General features: G+C 37.8%; 1 protein-coding gene and 1 pseudogene across 2 annotated transcripts; both read left to right on the top strand.

Moving 5' to 3' along the window:
• Window positions 1-3,542: 3,542 nt before the first annotated feature.
• On the top strand, window positions 3,543-3,685 carry LOC122028361 (annotated as a pseudogene).
• A 3,120-nt stretch (window positions 3,686-6,805) lies between these two features.
• Window positions 6,806-7,919, top strand: LOC122027725. Of its 2 annotated transcripts, none has more exons than XM_042586732.1 (3): window positions 6,806-7,238; window positions 7,311-7,456; window positions 7,571-7,919. In XM_042586732.1, exons 1-3 carry the CDS (start codon window positions 6,965-6,967, stop codon window positions 7,745-7,747), a joined length of 597 nt encoding a protein of 198 aa, XP_042442666.1. In that variant the 5' UTR covers window positions 6,806-6,964; the 3' UTR covers window positions 7,748-7,919. The 2 variants fall into 2 exon arrangements, with proteins under 2 accessions (XP_042442666.1, XP_042442665.1); XM_042586731.1 differs by having other exon boundaries at window positions 6,811-7,238; window positions 7,311-7,471.
• The last annotated feature ends 11,607 nt before the right edge of the window (window positions 7,920-19,526 follow it).

The raw sequence follows: 19,526 nt of genomic DNA, 5'->3' as shown, positions 1-19,526 counted from the left end.
GTGATTCCGAGCTCTCTAGGTCCATCTTCTGTATTTTATACACATTTATTTTGATTTTTGAAAAATTAAATTTTGCGACGAACTTAGAAATTCATCCCATATCTGGGACAAACTTAGAAGTTCGTCGCAAATTTGGGACAAAATTTCAAATTCGTCCCAAATATGGTTTTTTTAGATTAGACTTTTAAAAATTAGAAAATGACCCTAGAGAGCTCGGAATGACACAAAACAAGCTTCTATGAGTTTATATCGATCTCCTGATCTTACTAATGGGCTCAAACATAATTTTTAACCATCACACTGATGTTTATAAATTTTTAGAACAAGAATCAAATATTTATTACTTGTTCAGGGTAAAAAATTTATAATCATCAGTATATTTGTTAAAAATTATGTTTGACCCCATTAATAAGATCATTAGAATGATACGAACCAATAGAAACTTGTTTTGTGACATTACGAGCTCTCTAGAGTCATCTTCCAATTTTTAAAAGTATAACTTAAAAAAAAATATTGGGACGAACTTGGAAATTCGTCCCAAATTAGGGACGAAATTTGAATTTCGTCCCTAATTTGGGGCGAATTTCCAAGTTCGTCGCAAAAATTATTTTTAAAAAAAAAAAAAAAAAAAAAACGTTTAAAATGCGAAAGATGGACCTAGAGAGTTCCGAATCATATGAAACAAGTTCCTATGGGTTTGTATCGATCTCTTGATCACAATGATGACTTCAAATAACTAATAAAATTTTTTAATCATAATAATAATTAGATGGAGTCTATAAACCTTAAGACTTGGTGAAAAAGAGTTAGAGTTTGAAAATGGTAAGGTAATTTTGATATCCAAAAATCACTTACCTAATATATATTCTACGAAAAAAATATTTGAGACCATCATTGTGATCAGGAGATCGATACGAACTCATAGAAACTTATTTCATGTGATTCCTAACTCTTAGGTCCTTCTTCCGCATTTTATACGCATTTATTTTAATTTTTGAAAAAAAAAAAAATTTACGACGAACTTAGAAATTCGTCCCAAATCTGGGACAAAATCAGAAGTTCACCGCAAATTTGGGACAAAATTTCAAAATCGTCCCAAATATTTTTTTTAGGTTAGACTTTTAAAAATTGGAAGATGACCCTAGAGAGCTCGGAATGATACGAAACAAGTATCTATGGGTTCATATCGATCTCATGATCTTAATAATGGGCTCAAACATAATTTTTAACCAATACACTAACGTTTATAAATTTTTGGAACAAGAATCAAATATTTATTACTCGTTCGGGGGCATTCTAAGCTCTCTAGGGTCATCTTCCAATTTTTAAACGTATAACTTAAATTTTGGGACGAAATTAGAAATTCGTCTCAAATTTGGGACGAATTTCGCAATGAATTTAAATTTGTCGCTAAAATCCCTAATATTCCCGATCCCTAACCTGACCTAATTCTTTATCTCCTCTTCTATTCTCAGCTCGTTGGCGGCGGTGACTTGCAGGCTTCTCCATCCCTTCCGGGCGCACGGTCTCTAGAAGGTAAGGTTCGTTTTCTCTCCCTCTCTTCTCCAGCATATCGGGCACACCACGCTAGCCGCTGCCTGGTCCCGGCGGTTGTTCTTTCACGGCAGGCTTCTCCATCCCTTCCGAACACGATCTCGCAAGTAAAGTTCATTCCTCTCCCTCTCTTCTCCGGCATACCGGGCGCACCGCACCGGCCGCTGCCTGGTCGTGGCGGCTATTCTTTCATGGTAGGCACCTCGGTAGGCGTGGGGCACCAGATCCAGCCTTGGCTGGCCCCCTGCTGACCACGGTGGGCGTTTGCCGGCCACTGTATGTCGATGGCAGCCATCGGTGGCCGTTGGTAGACTAGACGATAGCTGGCGGCCCCTTGGCGACGCTGGCGGCCGGTCGCCGCCCCCCCCCATTACGCCTAGGGGGGCTGCTGCCAGTCTCTTGCTGCTGTCAACAAACGATGCTGGTCGCGACGTCTGTTCTTGCACGGAGGGCGCGGGGTGCCCGATCCAGCTCTGGCTGGCCCCCTGCCAATCAAGGTGGGTGTCTCCCGACCCCCTATATGCCGCTGGCGGCCATTGGCGACCGTCAGTGGCCTAGGCGACCAATGCCAGTCCGGGGGTTGCTGTCAGCCCCCATCGGCTGCTGCCGGGCACCCACGCTTGGTCGTGTCTCTGTCGGTGTTAGAGGATTTATATTTTTTAGAATCATATATATAATTGTAAACATTGTATTGTTGTTTGTGTAGGTTTGTATTAGACGTGGCTTGGAGAGACGCTCGTTGTTGTTCTCCTTTGTCAAGTATATGTATCTAAACTTGTTTATTAATAATGATACTATGTTTGTCTATTGTACTATCTCTTATTTTTTTATTTTGGTTGTTATATTGTATTTTCATATGTATGTGCACTTGGTACACATTTATCATTAGTTTGTTGTCTATAAGTTTTTATTAATGTAATTTATTGTAAACAGACAAAATGCAGAATAAATGGTGACAACTTGGTACTTTATTATGCAACATCTTCCTCCCGATGACGGTGATGATGGTGATGACAGTGACGATGATAATGGTGGTGGCGGTGATTCTTCGTAAATTTATGGTAAATTTTATGTTTGGATTTTTTTCATGTGATGTTATAGTTGATTCTATATTTTTATTTTACCTAAATACTTTGCATGTTATATCATGTTTGGTATATTTTTGCATGTTATATCATGTTATTTTTACATGTTTGGATGGCTTGTTACATTTGTTATTTAGATTATGATAGAATTTTCATGTTTAGATATTATGATTTGTTGAACTTGTTGTTGTTTGGATTTTGGTTATTTGTATATATGAATATGATGTGTTTAGTTTGAGGATAATTTGTTTGGATGTTGGATATGGTTGTGTTTAGTTTTGGGATGATTTGTTCGGATGTTGGATATGGATGTGTTGGATATTATTTTGTTGAAGATGTTGTATGTGTTATTGTAAATAAGATAAAAGAAAAAAAATAAAATATATTCTAGAATTTTTTTTTTGTTTTTGGGAAAAAATTTGCGATAATTTTTTTTTGTTGCAAAATTATCTTAATTTTGCAACAAACCAGGATTTGTTGCAAATTTGCGACAAATATTATTTCGTCCCAAATAAGCGACGAATCATGATTCGCCCCAAAATTTATCACAGATTTGAGACAAAAATTAGTTTTCCGTCGTAAATCTAGCCAAGATTCATGTGGAAAAGGATTGAATCTCCCCCCTTACTAATAAATTTCGATGAAATCCAAAATAAAATTACATTAATGTTCTTTTTTCTATTCACTCTGAAAATAAATTTAAGGTTTATTAGTAATTTTCATAAATGCATCAATTAATGATCTAGAGTTTGAGATTCAGCTGTAGCGTATTATTAGGAATTTTTTCATTAATCAATCAGGGATCTAGAGTTTAAGACTTAGCTGCGCTTTATTATTGGAAAATTTTCTCATTAATCAATCAGGAATCTAAAGTTCGAGACTTAGTTGCGCCGTATTAATGAGAATTTTTCTCAGCTTTTTGGCTAAGATCAAGTATGATATTAAATTAATTTTTTATAAGGGTGAGTCCGTTATAGTAGTTTACTATTGGGATTTTCGAGCTTCACCCTAGCATTGCACTATTACATGGATCTAGTGCACCCCTTACTTAGTTTATGAGCGGTGCGTTCATGTATTATATTACACACGCAACCAAGGGCGAAACCATGTATCACTTTGGCGGGGCAATTGCCCCAATTCCTAGAGGTGTATGAAATTATAAAAATATTAGAGTTTTGGCCTACTAAAAAAATATATAAGTAGAGGCAATACTCAAAAATTAAAACTATTTTCTATAGGTCAATTCTTCTTCCCTTAGATCTCTCCCTACGTTACCTCACCTGGTCTCTCTCTCTCTCTCTCTCTCTCTCTCTCTCTCTCTCTCACTCTCTCTCTATATATATATATATATATGTGTGTGTGTGTATATGACTATATACGTATCAAGTTGATCATCTTAAAGATCAAACAAAAAAAGTATTAAACTCAAGAAGTAATGTGAATAGAGTCTAAATAAATACGGTTGACTATCTAATCATAGCTCATTCATTAAGGACAAAACACTAAAGAAACAAAGCAAGAGGTATCTGACTTGAATGTAGATTGAGCTAAACAATTCTTATATCGAAGTGCTCGTCTCGAATCAGAGTTCTGTAACAAATTGTACCGTTTAACTAATTCCATCATGCATCAATAACCTAAATCCCAAATCCAATTAGGAAAATCCTAGTTGGATCAATCTATAAAATAAATCAGATATTAGATTTATCCTTAACCTAATTCTCCTTGTATCCTCAACTGTATCATGTACAACCATACATAGAAGAACCGTGGAGAGAACTATTCTTACAATTACCATTGTTCATCTTTTAATAAATTTGTATTCAATTTCATTTCATCAACCCAAAACTCATATACATATCACATTTATTCACCTATGCATTGCAAAAAAAAAAAAAATTCCAAATTCCAGTAACCCAAGATGTTTAGACGTCGTTACCCTCAAACTTCACCTCTGTTTCCGATGGTGGGCTCTCGGCGGCGACAGCGGTGGTTGGATTCGACTAGTCACACAGACAGCGGCGGTTGGCTCTTGGCCAGCGTTGAAGACAGCTGCGACGGTGATGCGCGAATGCGCCGATAGCCACAGAAAGGCTGTTTCGTCGCGGAAAACAGAGTAGGCGACAGCCTAGGGCCGCTAGGAAAGGCGCACAATTGTCACAACGACGATGTGCATGCAACGGCGTTGCAGCGAAACGCGGCGACGCGACAGTGGCTGCTGGGGAGGCCTCGCGGCGGCTGCTGTGGTGGCGAGCCGGGGCAAAGGAGAGACAGCGACGACTGGCTGACTTGGCACCGACGAAGGGCGACGGTGTCGGTGCTCGCGGCGATCCGAGGATGGGGCGGCGGCGATGGCGCGATGGAGAAATCGCGAGAGGGAGAGAAGTAGCCTTCGTCCCCTTGCGTTGACTCCTCCCTTCCGGCAATCGGCGACGGCGACTCCGGCCGAGGATGATGCGATGGCGCTTGGGGCGATCGGGCGATGGGCGGCGGCAGTGGAGATGCAAGGGAGAAGGTCAAAATTGGGTAATTATTCCTATACATTTTTCTTATATTCTTAGGTTTATTTAATTAATGATTAATTAATTTAATCTTTAATTGATTGTATTCTTCGCCTTAAAATTGATCATATGAAGAGGTTGGCTATATATTTAATTGATACAAATTGTAATCAATTAATAACGACGTTGATGAAGTAGATTTAATCTTAGATTACACTCGTGTAAGATACTAACAAAATCTTTAGGCTTCATTGACACAATATCTGGTAGGTGACTCAAAGAGAACGACAAGAGGAAGAACAAAGTTATTGCATCAAAAAATGTTGGGAAAGTCAAGTAAATTGCATTTCAAAAATCATTCCCATGAGTAAGAGTTCGTGGTAGCGTGGTAGTCTCTTTCTATATTTGAAATAGAGGAGAAATTAAGGAAGACTGCGAATTTAAGTTAATGCATACTCTACTGTGTCTGATGTCTCCTATGTACTGAAGTGTGAAATGGCAGCAAGCAGAAACATCTAGCAATCTCAAAATAATCGTTTGGTGAAACTAAATGAATATATATATAATTATCACACTGGCGTTTTGTTAGCTAATTGCGTCTGCATCCTTCCTGGACACTTCTGGTGATTTAACATTTCCAGTATAACTTGATCAACCTGCAAGTTTCACTCTTGCTTTTCTCATGGTTAGTAACATATATAAAACGAGGTGTAGGAGTAGGAAAGATCGCCTAAACCAACAACTTATTGTCTGATACGGTCAGGAATTAATTAATCAGGGGTCTAATTAATACGTATATGACAAATACAATTATTATTTGTTTAATTGCCCTGCAGAGACAGCGTGAAAATATTTACAAATTGCTAGTTTAGTAGCCGTACATTAATGCCTTTACTTGGAGCGGGGAAAAAGACGGAAAGAATGAAAAGCTGTCTATTTTTTCGAACTTGCAAGTCCAATTGACTTAACTCGTTGGATCAATAGCAGTACTAATCAGTTGAATCACATCAATGAGGTGGCTATAATCAGTTGTGTCAAGTTAACTTGATCTACTTGTGGCTTTATATATATATATATAGAGGAGTGATCTCCTGCGCGCTCGTACAGTGCGCGACTGTGCGCGCGCGCAGGAGATCGCTCGGTTTTTTTTTTTTTTTTTTCGTTTTTTTTAATATTTTAAATTTAAAAAATCAATTAAAAAATTAAATATTTCCTAATTTTTAATACCTTAATATATCCCCTTAACATATTACAATACTCAATAAATACTTAAATTAATTTTATTTTAATATTTTTTTTAAATCAAATACTATAATCTAATTGGAAAGCCTAAACCCCATAGGTAAAATCTAAAAAAAAAAATAGCTTTAACATTACAACCAAAACCTGAACCCTAAAAATAAAATCGTAAAGAAATTTTTTAATTATTTTTTAATTTAAAAACTAATAAAAAAAATAAAAAATACCGATTGATATGCTGCGCGCACAATCGCGCACTGTGCAGGCGCGCAGCATATCAATCTCGTATATATATATATATATATATATATATATATATATATATATATATATATTATTCAATTTTAAAAATTATTTCATATTTTTTATGTACATATTGGTATATGATGGCTTGACTCCTGGAGGGCATATTCAGTTGCGGGCTGAAGCACGTTAACTTGCAATTGAATCAAAATATATATGTGGATTGTAAGTTGCACTGTGAAGCATATCCCCTCACGAATAAATGCTTCCTCGTCCTTGCAGACTTTAAATGTCACCTGGTCGTAGATTCACAAAGACTGAAATTCCTTCTTTCCTCCGGCCATGGGGAATTGCCAAGCGGCGGACGTCGCAGCCACGGTGGTGATCCAACACCGCGATGGGAGACTGGAAAAGTCCTACTGGTCCCTCCCCGCCACCCAAGTCATGGCCGCCAACCCCGGTCACTACGTCGCAGCTATGATCACCTCCAACGTCTGCCGTCCGTCTCCCTCCACCTCCCATCACCAGCGAAGGAAGCCAGTGACGTACCTTAAACTGCTTCCCCCCGACGACACCCTCCTCATCGGCCACGTCTACCGCCTCGTCAGCTTCGAAGGTCTGACGATGCGTTCTGCCGACTACTCCTGATCGATCTTCCTTTCTAATTTGTTTAGAAATTTTCTGGCAGAGGTGCTGAGGGAGTTCGCGTCGAAGAGACACGTCAGGCTGAGCCGGCTGCTCGCTAAACAGGAGGAGAAAGCTGGCTCCAGCACTGTGAAAGGCGAAGACGGATACAGAGCCTGCACGACCGACCCCGACAGTACTGTCAGTGCGGTGCGTCATGCGTGGGTAATTATCAGATCCCAAAATTAAATACCATTTCAATACAGAGATTCAACAATGCGTGATGTTCTTAAATGATCTTTGCTAATGAATTGAATTTGGCAGATGCATTCTCAGCAACCGGAAGAGCATCAAGTGGAGGCAGAAGTGGACAAGGAGCTGGAGGAATTGGTTCGAGACATGATGACGAGAAGCAACATGTCAAGTAGTGGAGCCGCACGCCATGGCCAGTGGAAGCCAGCTCTCGAGAGCATCGCGGAGGTCGGAGAACTAACAAGTTAACGCCAGTGCGCGAAACTGATCAGCCACAGTACTAAAGATAGTACCCATTAGATTTAATTTCTCCTTATTTCATTTCATGTACGTAAATCTTATGGTGGTGAGAAATAAGTGTGACCGCGAGTAGGAAGGCGACTGTTCAGGGCTGCAGCTTAATTATCTGCCGTTTGCTTAAGTTTGTTGGGGCCGTGGTCCTTTGGTTTGGAGTAAAAGGTAGCAAGCTTTAATTAATTTGCTGCACATGGTTGGTGGAACCCGATCGATTATGCACACCTGATCAACTCCTTTCCAAGTGTAGGATCAGGGTCCTGGTTATAGTTGCCTACTAGGTATGCAAATTATGTTTGGGATTATCATTTATTATTGAGGACTACTCTAGCTAGCTAGCTAGCTGCAAGATATTAATGTATACAGTACTTGTAAAAAAATATGTTCTAAATGTATTATAGACAAATTAATTAAATGCGATAAAAATTTACAGCGATCTCCCGCAGATCCACAATCGGCAATGGCGAAACTCGCTATCGGAAGAGCGATCACAAGATCGGAAAGCCCTCTGCAATTCCACAAACCAAATCCCGCCGCCTTGGATGTTCTCCTCTTACTCTCGTCTCCAACGCCTAATTTCACACCCCCTGAGCCTTGGACGGACCCCCTTTATATAGGGAAATACACTAGGGGCATAATGGACTTTTCCATTATGTGTAGTGGGGAACATGGGCCACGTTCCCCACTATCCCCATTTCCAACATCTCCCACTCGTCCAAGGTAAGTCACTAAGACTAGTTCATTCAGGTAAGTCACAAAGACTTAATAAGTCACATAGACTATTAGAGAGTTTGGTCACATAGACCATATGAGAACATCCAATTCATACTTAGAGAAAATGGTTCGTGCGACAGCAAGCACACTGAGCGATAGTTGCTAAGAAGATTGTTACACCTTGACTTAGTCGCTCTTTGAGCAATCAATGCTAATAAAGTTGTTACACTTTACTTAGCCACTCAAATAAATTAGAGACACACTCTTTATGGCACTTAGCCACTTTCCTGGTGGCACATAGCCTTTATCCAGGATCCATCCAATCTTCAAATGACACACAGCCATTATCTTGAAGATATCCATGTCTTGCTATTTACCCAGATTAAATAATTTTCATTTACATCGATATGAACATCTCTAATCCCTTATAATGACCATTATATCATGAGCATGTTCCATATCCAATATTCACATTCATTTCCGTACATAACAGAAATGGGTCGACCAGTGAATAACAACAAAAGATGTAAATATATTTAATCTTTCTTTTTAGCTAGAATCAATTCATTTTAATCAGTCGCTTTCTTAGTTATGCTCCATAGACCGAATCATCCATAGGCATAGGATACACGCTAAAGTAGCAGACACTGATTAAAACTTCAAGTAGACAGCTAAATAGTCACTAAGGCAAAAAATTGAGATTAACATATAATCTCAAAGGTCTCACATAGTAGAGAAACGGGGATTCATTCTCCTACTATCTTTATTGTCGCAATAGCACATGTGGTATGAATCACATGCTACGATGTTATTCTCTTTACTAAAAAGAGTGCATGTTGTCTTCAAATTTAACATCGTACAGATTTTGATCTAGACATACCTAACGTCTAATCCTGAATTCAACATATGAATTCTAATCTGGCTTTCAACAGGTTCAGTAAATGGTGGGTTCATTTACTTCGATCATTATTTACACATAAATGATCTCATCTTGACACAATTATCAAGGCGACCTCAACTTATGAATCTGTCTCTAATTTCATAATTTCAGCTACGTAAGCTGTTTTATAAGTAACGGTCTTACTCCTATTTATACTTAACAAACAGAGATGATTGTCCATGTGAGTGGACCAATCTCCACCTGCCAACATGCTCACCGAGATCTTACATGAATGTAACAATACAACATATACACTGAATAAATTATGGCAAATTACACAATCATAACACAAAGTTTGATTGTTATTTCAATATTGTTACATTCTACGAAATCCCAAAGACTTTACATGTTCTTTAAATGACTCTTTAGTCATTGGCTTAGTAAAAGGATCTGCAAGCATAACACGTGTAGGGACATACTCAAGGATGATTTTTCTTTTAGCCACAATATCCCTTACATAATTATATTTAATTTCTATATGCTTGCCTTTGCTATGATATTTGGGATCCTTGGAAAAAGCTATTGCAGCTTGATTGTCACAGTAGACAGTTACTGGACTCCCACTATCCTCAGCAATTTTCAGATGCTTCAGAAACCTTCTCAACCAGACTGCTTCTTGCACAGCTGCTGAACATGCCACATATTCAGCTTCCATAGTCGACAAAGCTACACAAGCTTGTTTCTTGCTGTTCCAGGAGATGGCGCCACCATTCAGCAAGAATGCATAGCCTGATGTGGATTTTCTATCATCCAGGTCTCCAGCCCAATCTGCATCTGAATAACCTTTCAGACTCATATCTGATCCTTGAAAACATAGACAATAATCTGTTGTCGCCTTCAGATATCTGAATATCCTTTTTACTGCCTTCCAGTGTCTCGGTCCTGGGTTTGACTGGAAGCGACTGACCAAGCCCACAACATAGCTGATATCGGGACGTGTACACAACATAGTGTACATCAAACTACCAATAGCACTGGCATATGATTTTTTATTCATCTCAGCTATTTCCTCTGGAGTTTTAGGACACATACTCTTGCTCAACACAGTACCTTTCACAATAGGTGTATGTTCTATGTTGCAATTAGACATGCTGAAATGATGTAACATCTTATTTATATAAGACTCTTGTGACAGACCCAAAAGTCTTTTAGAACGATCTCTTATGATCTTCACCCCTAAGATGTATTCAGCTTCTCCCATATCTGTTGTATCAAATTGTGATGACAGCCACTTCTTGACTTCATTCACATATCCTATGTCATTTCCAGCTATCAGCATATCATCAACATATAATGACAAAATGACATACTTTCCTTTTTCCTGTTTCAGGAAAACACAATGATCCTCATTGATCATTTCAAAACCATAAGATAAAATGACTTCGTTAAATCTTATGTTCCATTGTCTTGACGCTTGCTTTAGCCCATATATAGACTTTCTAAGTCTACATACCTTTTGCTCTTGGCCTTCAACAATGAAACCTTCTGGTTGAACCATATAGATTTCTTCATCAAGATCACCGTTAAGGAAAGCGGTTTTTACATCCATTTGATGTAATTCTAAGTCATAATGTGCCACAAAGGCCAAAATAACTCTTATTGATACAAATTTCACTACGGGAGAAAATGTCTCTTCAAAATCAATACCCTCCATTTGGGTATATCTTTTTGCAACTAAACGAGTTTTGTATCTGTTAATCGATCCATCTGCTTTCCTCTTTATTTTGAGAATCCATTTATTCCCAATAGCCCTTCGGCCCGGAGGAAGATCGACTAAGTCCCAAACATGATTTTGAATCATGGACTCCATCTCTTCAACCATTGCAGCTTTCCATTTTTCTCTAACTCTACATCCCAATGCTTCCTCAATGGATTGAGGCTCGTCGTCGTCAATTGGAAGTGTAACCAATATCTCATTCTCAATATCAAACCTCTTCTTAGGTTTGATCTTACGAACACTTCTCCGTAAGTTGGGCTGTTGAGAAGTCAACTCATGACTCGGCATATCACTCCCACTCGGTTGACTAGACTCAGGTATCCCTTTTGACACCTCTCTTGTTGATAATATCTCATCCTCCTCAAATAGAGGAATATTTTTATCAACATTACCTCTGATTGGGAACTCTGTTTCGAGAAAAGTCGCATCTCTCGAGTCTATTTAGAGATGGTTCCATCTAGTTGCTCACCTATGAAAACATAACTTTTGGAGGTCGCATGATATCTTATAAAGATACATTTCTTACCTCTAGGCCCTAGTTTTCCATACTTGTGAGAACTATCATGAACATAAGCAGCTGACCCCCAAGGTCTCAGATTACTTAAATCTGATTTTCTGTCTGTCCAACGTTCATATGGGGTAGATAGAACTGACTTTGAAGGCACTTTGTTAAGTATATAGGCTGTAATGCATCTCCCCAATAGGAGATTGGCAAATTAGCTTGCGCCATCATAGACCTAACCATTTCAAGAAGAGTCCTATTTCTTCTTTCAGCTACCCCATTTTGCTGTGGAGTTCCAGGGATTGTTAACTGTCTAATAATCCCTCTATCATTACATATTGTCTTGAACATATCAGACAAATACTCCCCTCCACGGTCAGTGCGTAAAGTCTTAACTTTACGTTCCGTTTGATTCTCAACTTCGTTCATATAACGAATGAAGCAATCTAATGCTTCGGATTTGTGAGAAATCAAATACACATGACCGAACCTAGAGAAATCATCAATAAATGTAATGAAATAGGAAGCTCCATGTCTAGCCTTCACATTCATTGGACCACAAATATCCGAATGAATTAACTGCAATGTTGATTCAGATCTAATAACCTTACCAAATGGTTTCCTAGTTGCTTTTCCAGCAAGACAATGCTCACATATAGACAATTAAATTTTAGCTCGAGTGCCCAATAGATCCTCTCTAGCTAACCGATTCATTCGTTCTTGTCCTATGTGTCCTAATCTAGCATGCCAAACCTCATCAGTTATATCTGCATCACTAGTTAAAGCAATGTTTGAAAAACAACCATCAATAGCATAATTGACATCTGGTTCTACATCAAGAACCATAAAACCATTTGTTAAAAAATCATATCCGATTGACACTGAGTCAATCTTAAGTTCAACAGACCGATTGTAAAAATTAATACAATACCCTAAATCAAGAAGACACGTAACGAAAATAAGATTCCGTCAAATTTCAAGAGCATACAGGACATCATGTAGAAATAAAACTCTACCACCACGTAGGTTGAGTTTGCAAGTGCCGACTCCTTTGACTTCAACTCTTGCATTATTTCCCACATAGATCCACTTGTTGCCAGCTGGTACCCGACGGTACTCAACAAATGTAACTCGTTCCCAAGCTACATGGTTGGTTGCTCCCGAATCTATAATCCACAAAGGATAAGAATCAGCTAACAACACTGAACTAGCAACAAAATGCTCTTGAAAAGAAGACACACTTGGATTTACCTTTTTCTGCTCAGTGCACTCCTGAGCAAAGTGGCCCTTTTTGCCACAGTTAAAACAAGTCAACTTGTTTTTAGGTTTCTTTTCAGTCTTCTTGACTATCTTCTTGATTGGGCCTTGTCCCACAACAGCAGCTTCCCTCTTCTTTCCCTTCCCTTTCTTGAACCATGTCTTCTTGGATCCATATGATCCTGCAGAACCCACAGCCACATAGGCTTGTCCAGAAATCCTTGCGGATTCAACTCTCTCCGCCTCCAATTCTACATGGCGTGAGACGTCAGTGAAAGTCTTGATACTCTCACTGTGAGTTAAGGTCTGCTTCATGGTTTCCCAAGAATCTGGAAGTGAACGTATAACTGCTTGAACCTGTTGTTCATCAGTCAACTCATGACCAGCAGTTTTAAGCTCCCGAATCATGTTCGACATCTCCCTGAGGTGTTGAACCATTGATACGTTCAGACACTTTTTGTAGCTGTCAAATTTAATTGTCAGTTGTCGAAGCTTGCTCAGACTTACTCCACTGTATTTTTCTTTAAGGGCAACCCAGACTTCATGAGCCGTAAGATATGACTCATATTCAAAAGCTAGGTCGTCTACCATTGAACTAATCAATATACCCTTTGCAGTGGAGTCCTTTTTCTTCCATGCCTTATAGGCATCAAGATCTCGTCTGTGTTGTGCAGTGGGACCATCTACAGGTACTTCCATAACCTGATTTACAGCTTCTAGAACTTCTTGTTCCTCAAGTACATATTGTATCTTGAGGTGCCAGATCTTGTAGTTATCCCCATTAAGTTTCTCACCTTTGTTGAGTTCAGCTATTATGTTTTTGGTTGCCATAATCTATTATAAATAAACACATTATTTAGTATTCAGTGTAAATCATATGTATGCAATTTATGATTGACTTAATATTACTTTGAATTGGTTTACAAAATCAAGTGACAACTATGTTTTCACTCATCATCCGTATGACCAATCAAATTAATATTAATCAATTCTATTACATACATCCCAACAAATGAACTAATCATTTATAATATCATGAATTCATTAATTAAATGAACTAATCATTTAATATATCATATTTTTTTTAATTAAATGAACTAATCATTTTAATTCATCATGAACTAATCATGCATCACGTCAAGCAAACAACATAAATAAATGAACATATCATTAATATAAAATTATGCTACAAATTGTTAACATATAACCAACTGACATGAATGAAATAGACTAACTATTGTTCATACAAAATGACAATAAAAATAACAGAACTCTAATAAACTAGATAGGCAACTACCACTCCCACTAGGACAGACACTAGTGCAGTGGCTAATATAATCCCTCTCAGCCTGGACTCATTTGGGGTAATCCCAGGCAAGATAGCTTCAAGATTTTCAATTGGATCCCACACACACTCTCCCAGATCCTCTTCAGATTCATCTGGATCTTCAGGCTCTTCTGAATGCTCTTCAGATTCTTCTGGATCCTCCTCTGGAGGATCTTCAGGATTTTCTGAATCCTCTTCAGATTCATCTGGATCCTCCTCTGGGTCTTCAGGACCCCAATAGAGATGAAGCAACTGTCTGCACATCTCTGAGTACGAGATGTGTCCATCATAATCATCCCAAAGTTGGAATGCTATCTGCCTAAGGTTTTCTGGCAGTGAATAGACTAGAGCGAATTTTCTGTGTGTGTCTTCGACTGGAAATTCTTCTCGCTCGAGTTTCCAGAACAACCGATCGAGCCGACCAATAAGCCATCCGAGTCCTTGAACAGGTTCGAAATCAAGCTCCTTAATCTCCTCCCAAAGCTCATGTAAATCACGACTAGCCATCTGAAAAATTGAAAATAAAATAAGTCAATACAAAACCGACTAACTAGTACAAAACCGGCTTATTTCAATTTATACAGGCATAGTACCAACATAATAAATCAAGAAAAACAAATCTTCTCGATTTTAGGAGTTAAGTCGACAATTAGAACTAATCTAATTGGTCAGATCCATCGGATCGGTTGATTAGGGATCCAGATCCTAAGCTCAATCCATTGTCCTTAATTAGAACTAATCTAATTGGATAGAGATTTTTGTACCTATGTTCTGTTACTTTTCTCTAAGTCCATTTCAACTAATTTCAGACTTATTGATCAAACCAATGTCCATTGGTTTAAGTCCGACCAATTAGAACAAATCTAATTATTTTAATCAAATCTGACCCGTTAGAACAAATCTGGTCATTTGATCATATTTGATCCAAGTCCAATTAATCAAACCAAATTGATTCGAGTTTAGATCAAATTTATTTGATTAAACCAACTAATGATTCAATCTAAATTTGTCTAATTGAACTAAAATTATTCTACACCATTTATCATAAATGATGAATTAAGTTCAATTAATTACCCCATGCAAATATAATTAATGTTACCGAAAAACAACTGTACATGACATTTTTTTATTATAAACATTAATTCCTCTAAAAGGGAAAACTTCTCCATGCAAGCAAAAAAAAAACGTTATTTTGTTTTTTTAATTTTATATATACACCTATTGTTTTGCATTATATTTGCATGTGGAACGTGAGTTAACCAACTGTTCACGTTTTTTTTTTATATTTGACTTTTTCTCGCACGCACTACCGATTTCTCCGCCACTGCCCACGTCACACACCGCTCAAGCCGCACACGCCACTCACACAGCGACGAACGCTGGTCACGGCAGATCGCCTCCCCTCTGCAGCCAACCTCACAGCGACGAACATTGTGCAGAAATTGCAAGAGGCCTCCTCAAGCATGCCGCCGGCCAACATAAATGTTGTCGCCGGTCATAGATCGTTGTCACCAGTGTCCACTAAAGACGCAAACCTTCTGCAGGAGGCTGCCATGAACACGGTTACCGACCAATATCGGAGACAATTTCTTTGGGTGCTCTTTGAGGCCTATCGTGTCAGCAATTTCAAGCAAATCGCGACATGGACGTGATCTTACTTGACTACGACAAAACTAGACGGAGACGAACTCCGTTCACGGCAGCAATTTTAAATAGAAGATCGTACATGCATTTAAAACTAACTTGGCTCTGATACCAATGTAGAAAATATGTTCTAAATGCATGATAGACTAATTAATTAAATGCGATAAAAACTTACAGCGATCTCCCGCAGATCCGCAATCGGCAATGGCGAAATTTGCTATCGGAAGAGCGATCACAAGATCGGAAAGCCCTCCGCAATTCCACAAACCAAATCCCGCTGCCTTGGATATTCTCCTCTTACTCTCGTCTCCAACGCCTAATTTCACACCCCCTGAGCCTTGGACGGATCCCCTTTATATAGGGAAATACACTAGGAGTATAATGGACTTTTCCATTATGTGTAGTGGGGAACATGGGCCACGTTCCCCACTATCTCCATTTCCAACAGTACTGATTCTCTCCACCAAGTCTTGCACAAGTAATCTAAGTAAACACTGTTCAAGAATCGTTTGGTACTTCCTTTTGGTTCCCGACTTCTGTTAACAGTTCCTCATGTGTTATAATTTTCTTATCTGCAAATTAAATGTTGGAAGTACACAATAAATATGTCAAAGGAAGTACACAGAAAAATCGTGATGATGATGCTAATACCAAAGAAGTACGCAGTATAATTATGTCAATCAATTGGGGAAAAAAATGTGCCAATGAATTTAAGTGACTAGGAACATATAAGGATGCACATTAATAAAACATAAGTGAACTAAAAATCTGCACTTCCTTGTACCGCTGACAGTGCAGTTCCATAGTCTAGCAAACATTAGCATGTGCAAGCCTGCTGTTCAACATACTGACAATCAATCCCATTTCACCTCCCAGTTCAGTCACAACTTATAATCGAGTGTCAGCTGGTACTTATAGGGCAACGAAAATAAATCGATTGAAAGTGCTAAAATTCACCATTAAGACCTTCCTAAGAAATACAAGCAAACACCTGCAGGGAGAAAACAATTCGATAAAGTAATTTTATGTTTTTTTAAAAAAAAAATTATTAAGGTATTTATAATAATATTTTTGATAATTTTTATATTTTATACTTTTAGATTTTGATTTCATATATGATTGACACGGGATGTTACACGCAGACCTTGAGGTGAAATAGCAGTCAAGGTCAAGGTGAGATGTGCCAATAAAGTTATGGAGAAGTGGCAGTTAGCGTGTAACGATCCAGAATTTTTTTTATTAAACTGCGGGCTGTTAAAAATATAAACTAGATTAATTAAGTATTTAATATTGTGTGCATGAATATTGGAGGTCTTTTGGAGAATTCATGAATGATTCTTTGGATGATGCATGTATGTCATTTAATATTGGTTCATGTATGTATGTAGATACATCTTGGGTATACCCTATAAATACCCTATAGATTTTGTTGGTTGCTACTCGGAAAACCTAGAGGTTTCACTGTACAAAAATTTTATACAAAGTTCTGAACCTTTTCCTAGCTACCATGTGTTCTTTTTAAATTAAATTTTGGATCGCCTGCGGAACTTAACACGTTTGATCCAAAACTTAATCTATTTGTTCTTTTAGGTTTTGACTTGGATCTCCTGCGGAACTTAACACGTTCGACCCAAGTCACCTTAAGTTATTAATTCCTTTAAATATTAATTTCCATAATTGGTTCCCAGTACTGACGTGGCGAGGCACATGACCTTCTTGGATATGAGAGCAACCACCACCGACTAGACAAAACCTTTTATAGAAAGCTAATATTTAATTTCCTAAAATAACTTTAGGTTAACCGAAAAGAACAATCAAATCACAAGGGAAAGAAAAACAAAAGAACACTATATCGAAAACAAATTCGAAACTCTAGAATCGTATGCCTCTTGTATTTAGTATTATTTTCAAAAATAACTAGTATGATGCGGAAACAAAAATTACTAGTTATACCTTTTAGAAAGACCTCTTGATCTTCTACCGTATTCCTCTTCTAACCTCGGACGTTGTGTGGGCAACGATCTTCCGAGATGAGAACCACCAAGCACCTTCTTCTTCCTTACAAGTTTCGGCCATCAAAACTTCTCCTAGGATGAAGAGGTTCGGCCACCACCACCATGCTCCAAGGGATGCTAGAAAAGAGGCTTCTTTTCTCTCCTTCTTCTCCTTCTTAGATCCGGCCACCAAAGATATCTCCACCATGAGAAGGTTTCGGCCACACAAAGGAGAGGAGAGGAAAGAAAGGGTCGGCCACACCCAAGGAGAAAAGAGAGGAAAAATAGAATAGAGTCGTTCACCTTGAAGCCTCCTCTACCCCCTCTTTTATAATCCTTGGTCTTGGCAAATAAGGAAAATTTAATAAAAACTTCCTTAATTCTTTTGCCATTGAAAAGGAAAATTTATTTAATTAAAATAATTTTCTCTTTTCAAATTATAATGGCCGACCACTCTTCTCCCCAAAACAAGGAGAGTTTTAATTAAAACAAAAATTAAAACTTCCTAATTTGTTTCTAGAAATTTATAAAAATTTCTCCAATAATTTTAATCCCTTCATGATTGGTTAATAAAAAGAAATTTTATAAATTAAAATCTTTCTTTAAAACATGTGGATAATTTCCAAAAAGGAAAGTTATCTCTAAAAATTAAAATCTCCTTTCAATCTACAAATAAGGAAAGATATTAAATCTTTTCTTAATCTTTTGTAGAAACTAATAAAAGAGAATTTTTAATTTTCAAACTTTCTTTTAAATCATGAATATAATTAAAAGGAAAGTTTTTACCAAAATTAAAATCAACCTTTTAATCTACAAATAAGGAAAGAGATTTTAACTCTTCTCTTAATCTTTTGTAGAATCTTATAAAAGGAAGGATTTAAATTTTTAAACTCTCTTTTAAATTATATTATCCACATAAGAAAATTTTTAAAATTAAAATTTCTTTTTATTTTAATAGGGACGGCCACATGAATTCACCCATGAACATACCCATGGCCGGCCCTAGCTTGGTCTCCAAGCTAGCTTGGCCGGCCCCTATAGGATGGGTAAGAAGGTGGGTATAAGTGGGTATAGTACTCTATAATTAAGAGGCTACGATAGGGACCGAGAGGAGGAATTGGTTTTGGTCTCCCGATAAAATTAAGCATCCCGTGCTCGCCCCGAACACACAACTTAATTTTATCAATAATAATTCATTCCACTAGAGAACTATTATTGAACTACCGCACCAATCCCAAATTACATTTTGGGCTCCTTCTTATCATGAGTGTGTTAGTCTCCCTGTGTTTAAGATAACAAATGTCCACTAATTAAGTAAGTTACTGACAACTCACTTAATTAATATCTAGCTCCAAGAGTAGTACCACTCAACTTCATCGTCATGTCGGACTAAGTCCACCTGCAGGGTTTAACATGACAATCCTTATGAGCTCCTCTTGGGGACATTCTCAACCTAGATCACTAGGACACAGTTTCCTTCTATAATCAACAACACACACTATAAGTGATATCATTTCCCAACTTATCGGGCTTATTGATTTATCGAACTAAATCTCACCCATTGATAAATTAAAGAAATAAATATCAAATATATGTGCTTGTTATTATATTAGGATTAAGAGCACACACTTCCATAATA

This window comes from Zingiber officinale, chromosome 10A (assembly GCF_018446385.1).
Source record: "Zingiber officinale cultivar Zhangliang chromosome 10A, Zo_v1.1, whole genome shotgun sequence".
NCBI lineage: Eukaryota > Viridiplantae > Streptophyta > Magnoliopsida > Zingiberales > Zingiberaceae > Zingiber > Zingiber officinale.
This window is presented reverse-complemented; position numbering and strand designations above follow the sequence as displayed.

Excerpts from the sequence above, each read along its gene's own strand:
- LOC122027725 (XM_042586731.1), top strand. The coding sequence starts at position 6,965 with ATGGGGAATTGCCAAGCGGCGGACGTCGCAGCCACGGTGGTGATCCAA. Across the intron at positions 7,239-7,310 it reads CCGCCTCGTCAGCTTCGAAG|AGGTGCTGAGGGAGTTCGCG; the intron begins GTCTGACGATGC and ends ATTTTCTGGCAG. Across the intron at positions 7,472-7,570 it reads GTGCGGTGCGTCATGCGTGG|ATGCATTCTCAGCAACCGGA; the intron begins GTAATTATCAGA and ends TGAATTTGGCAG.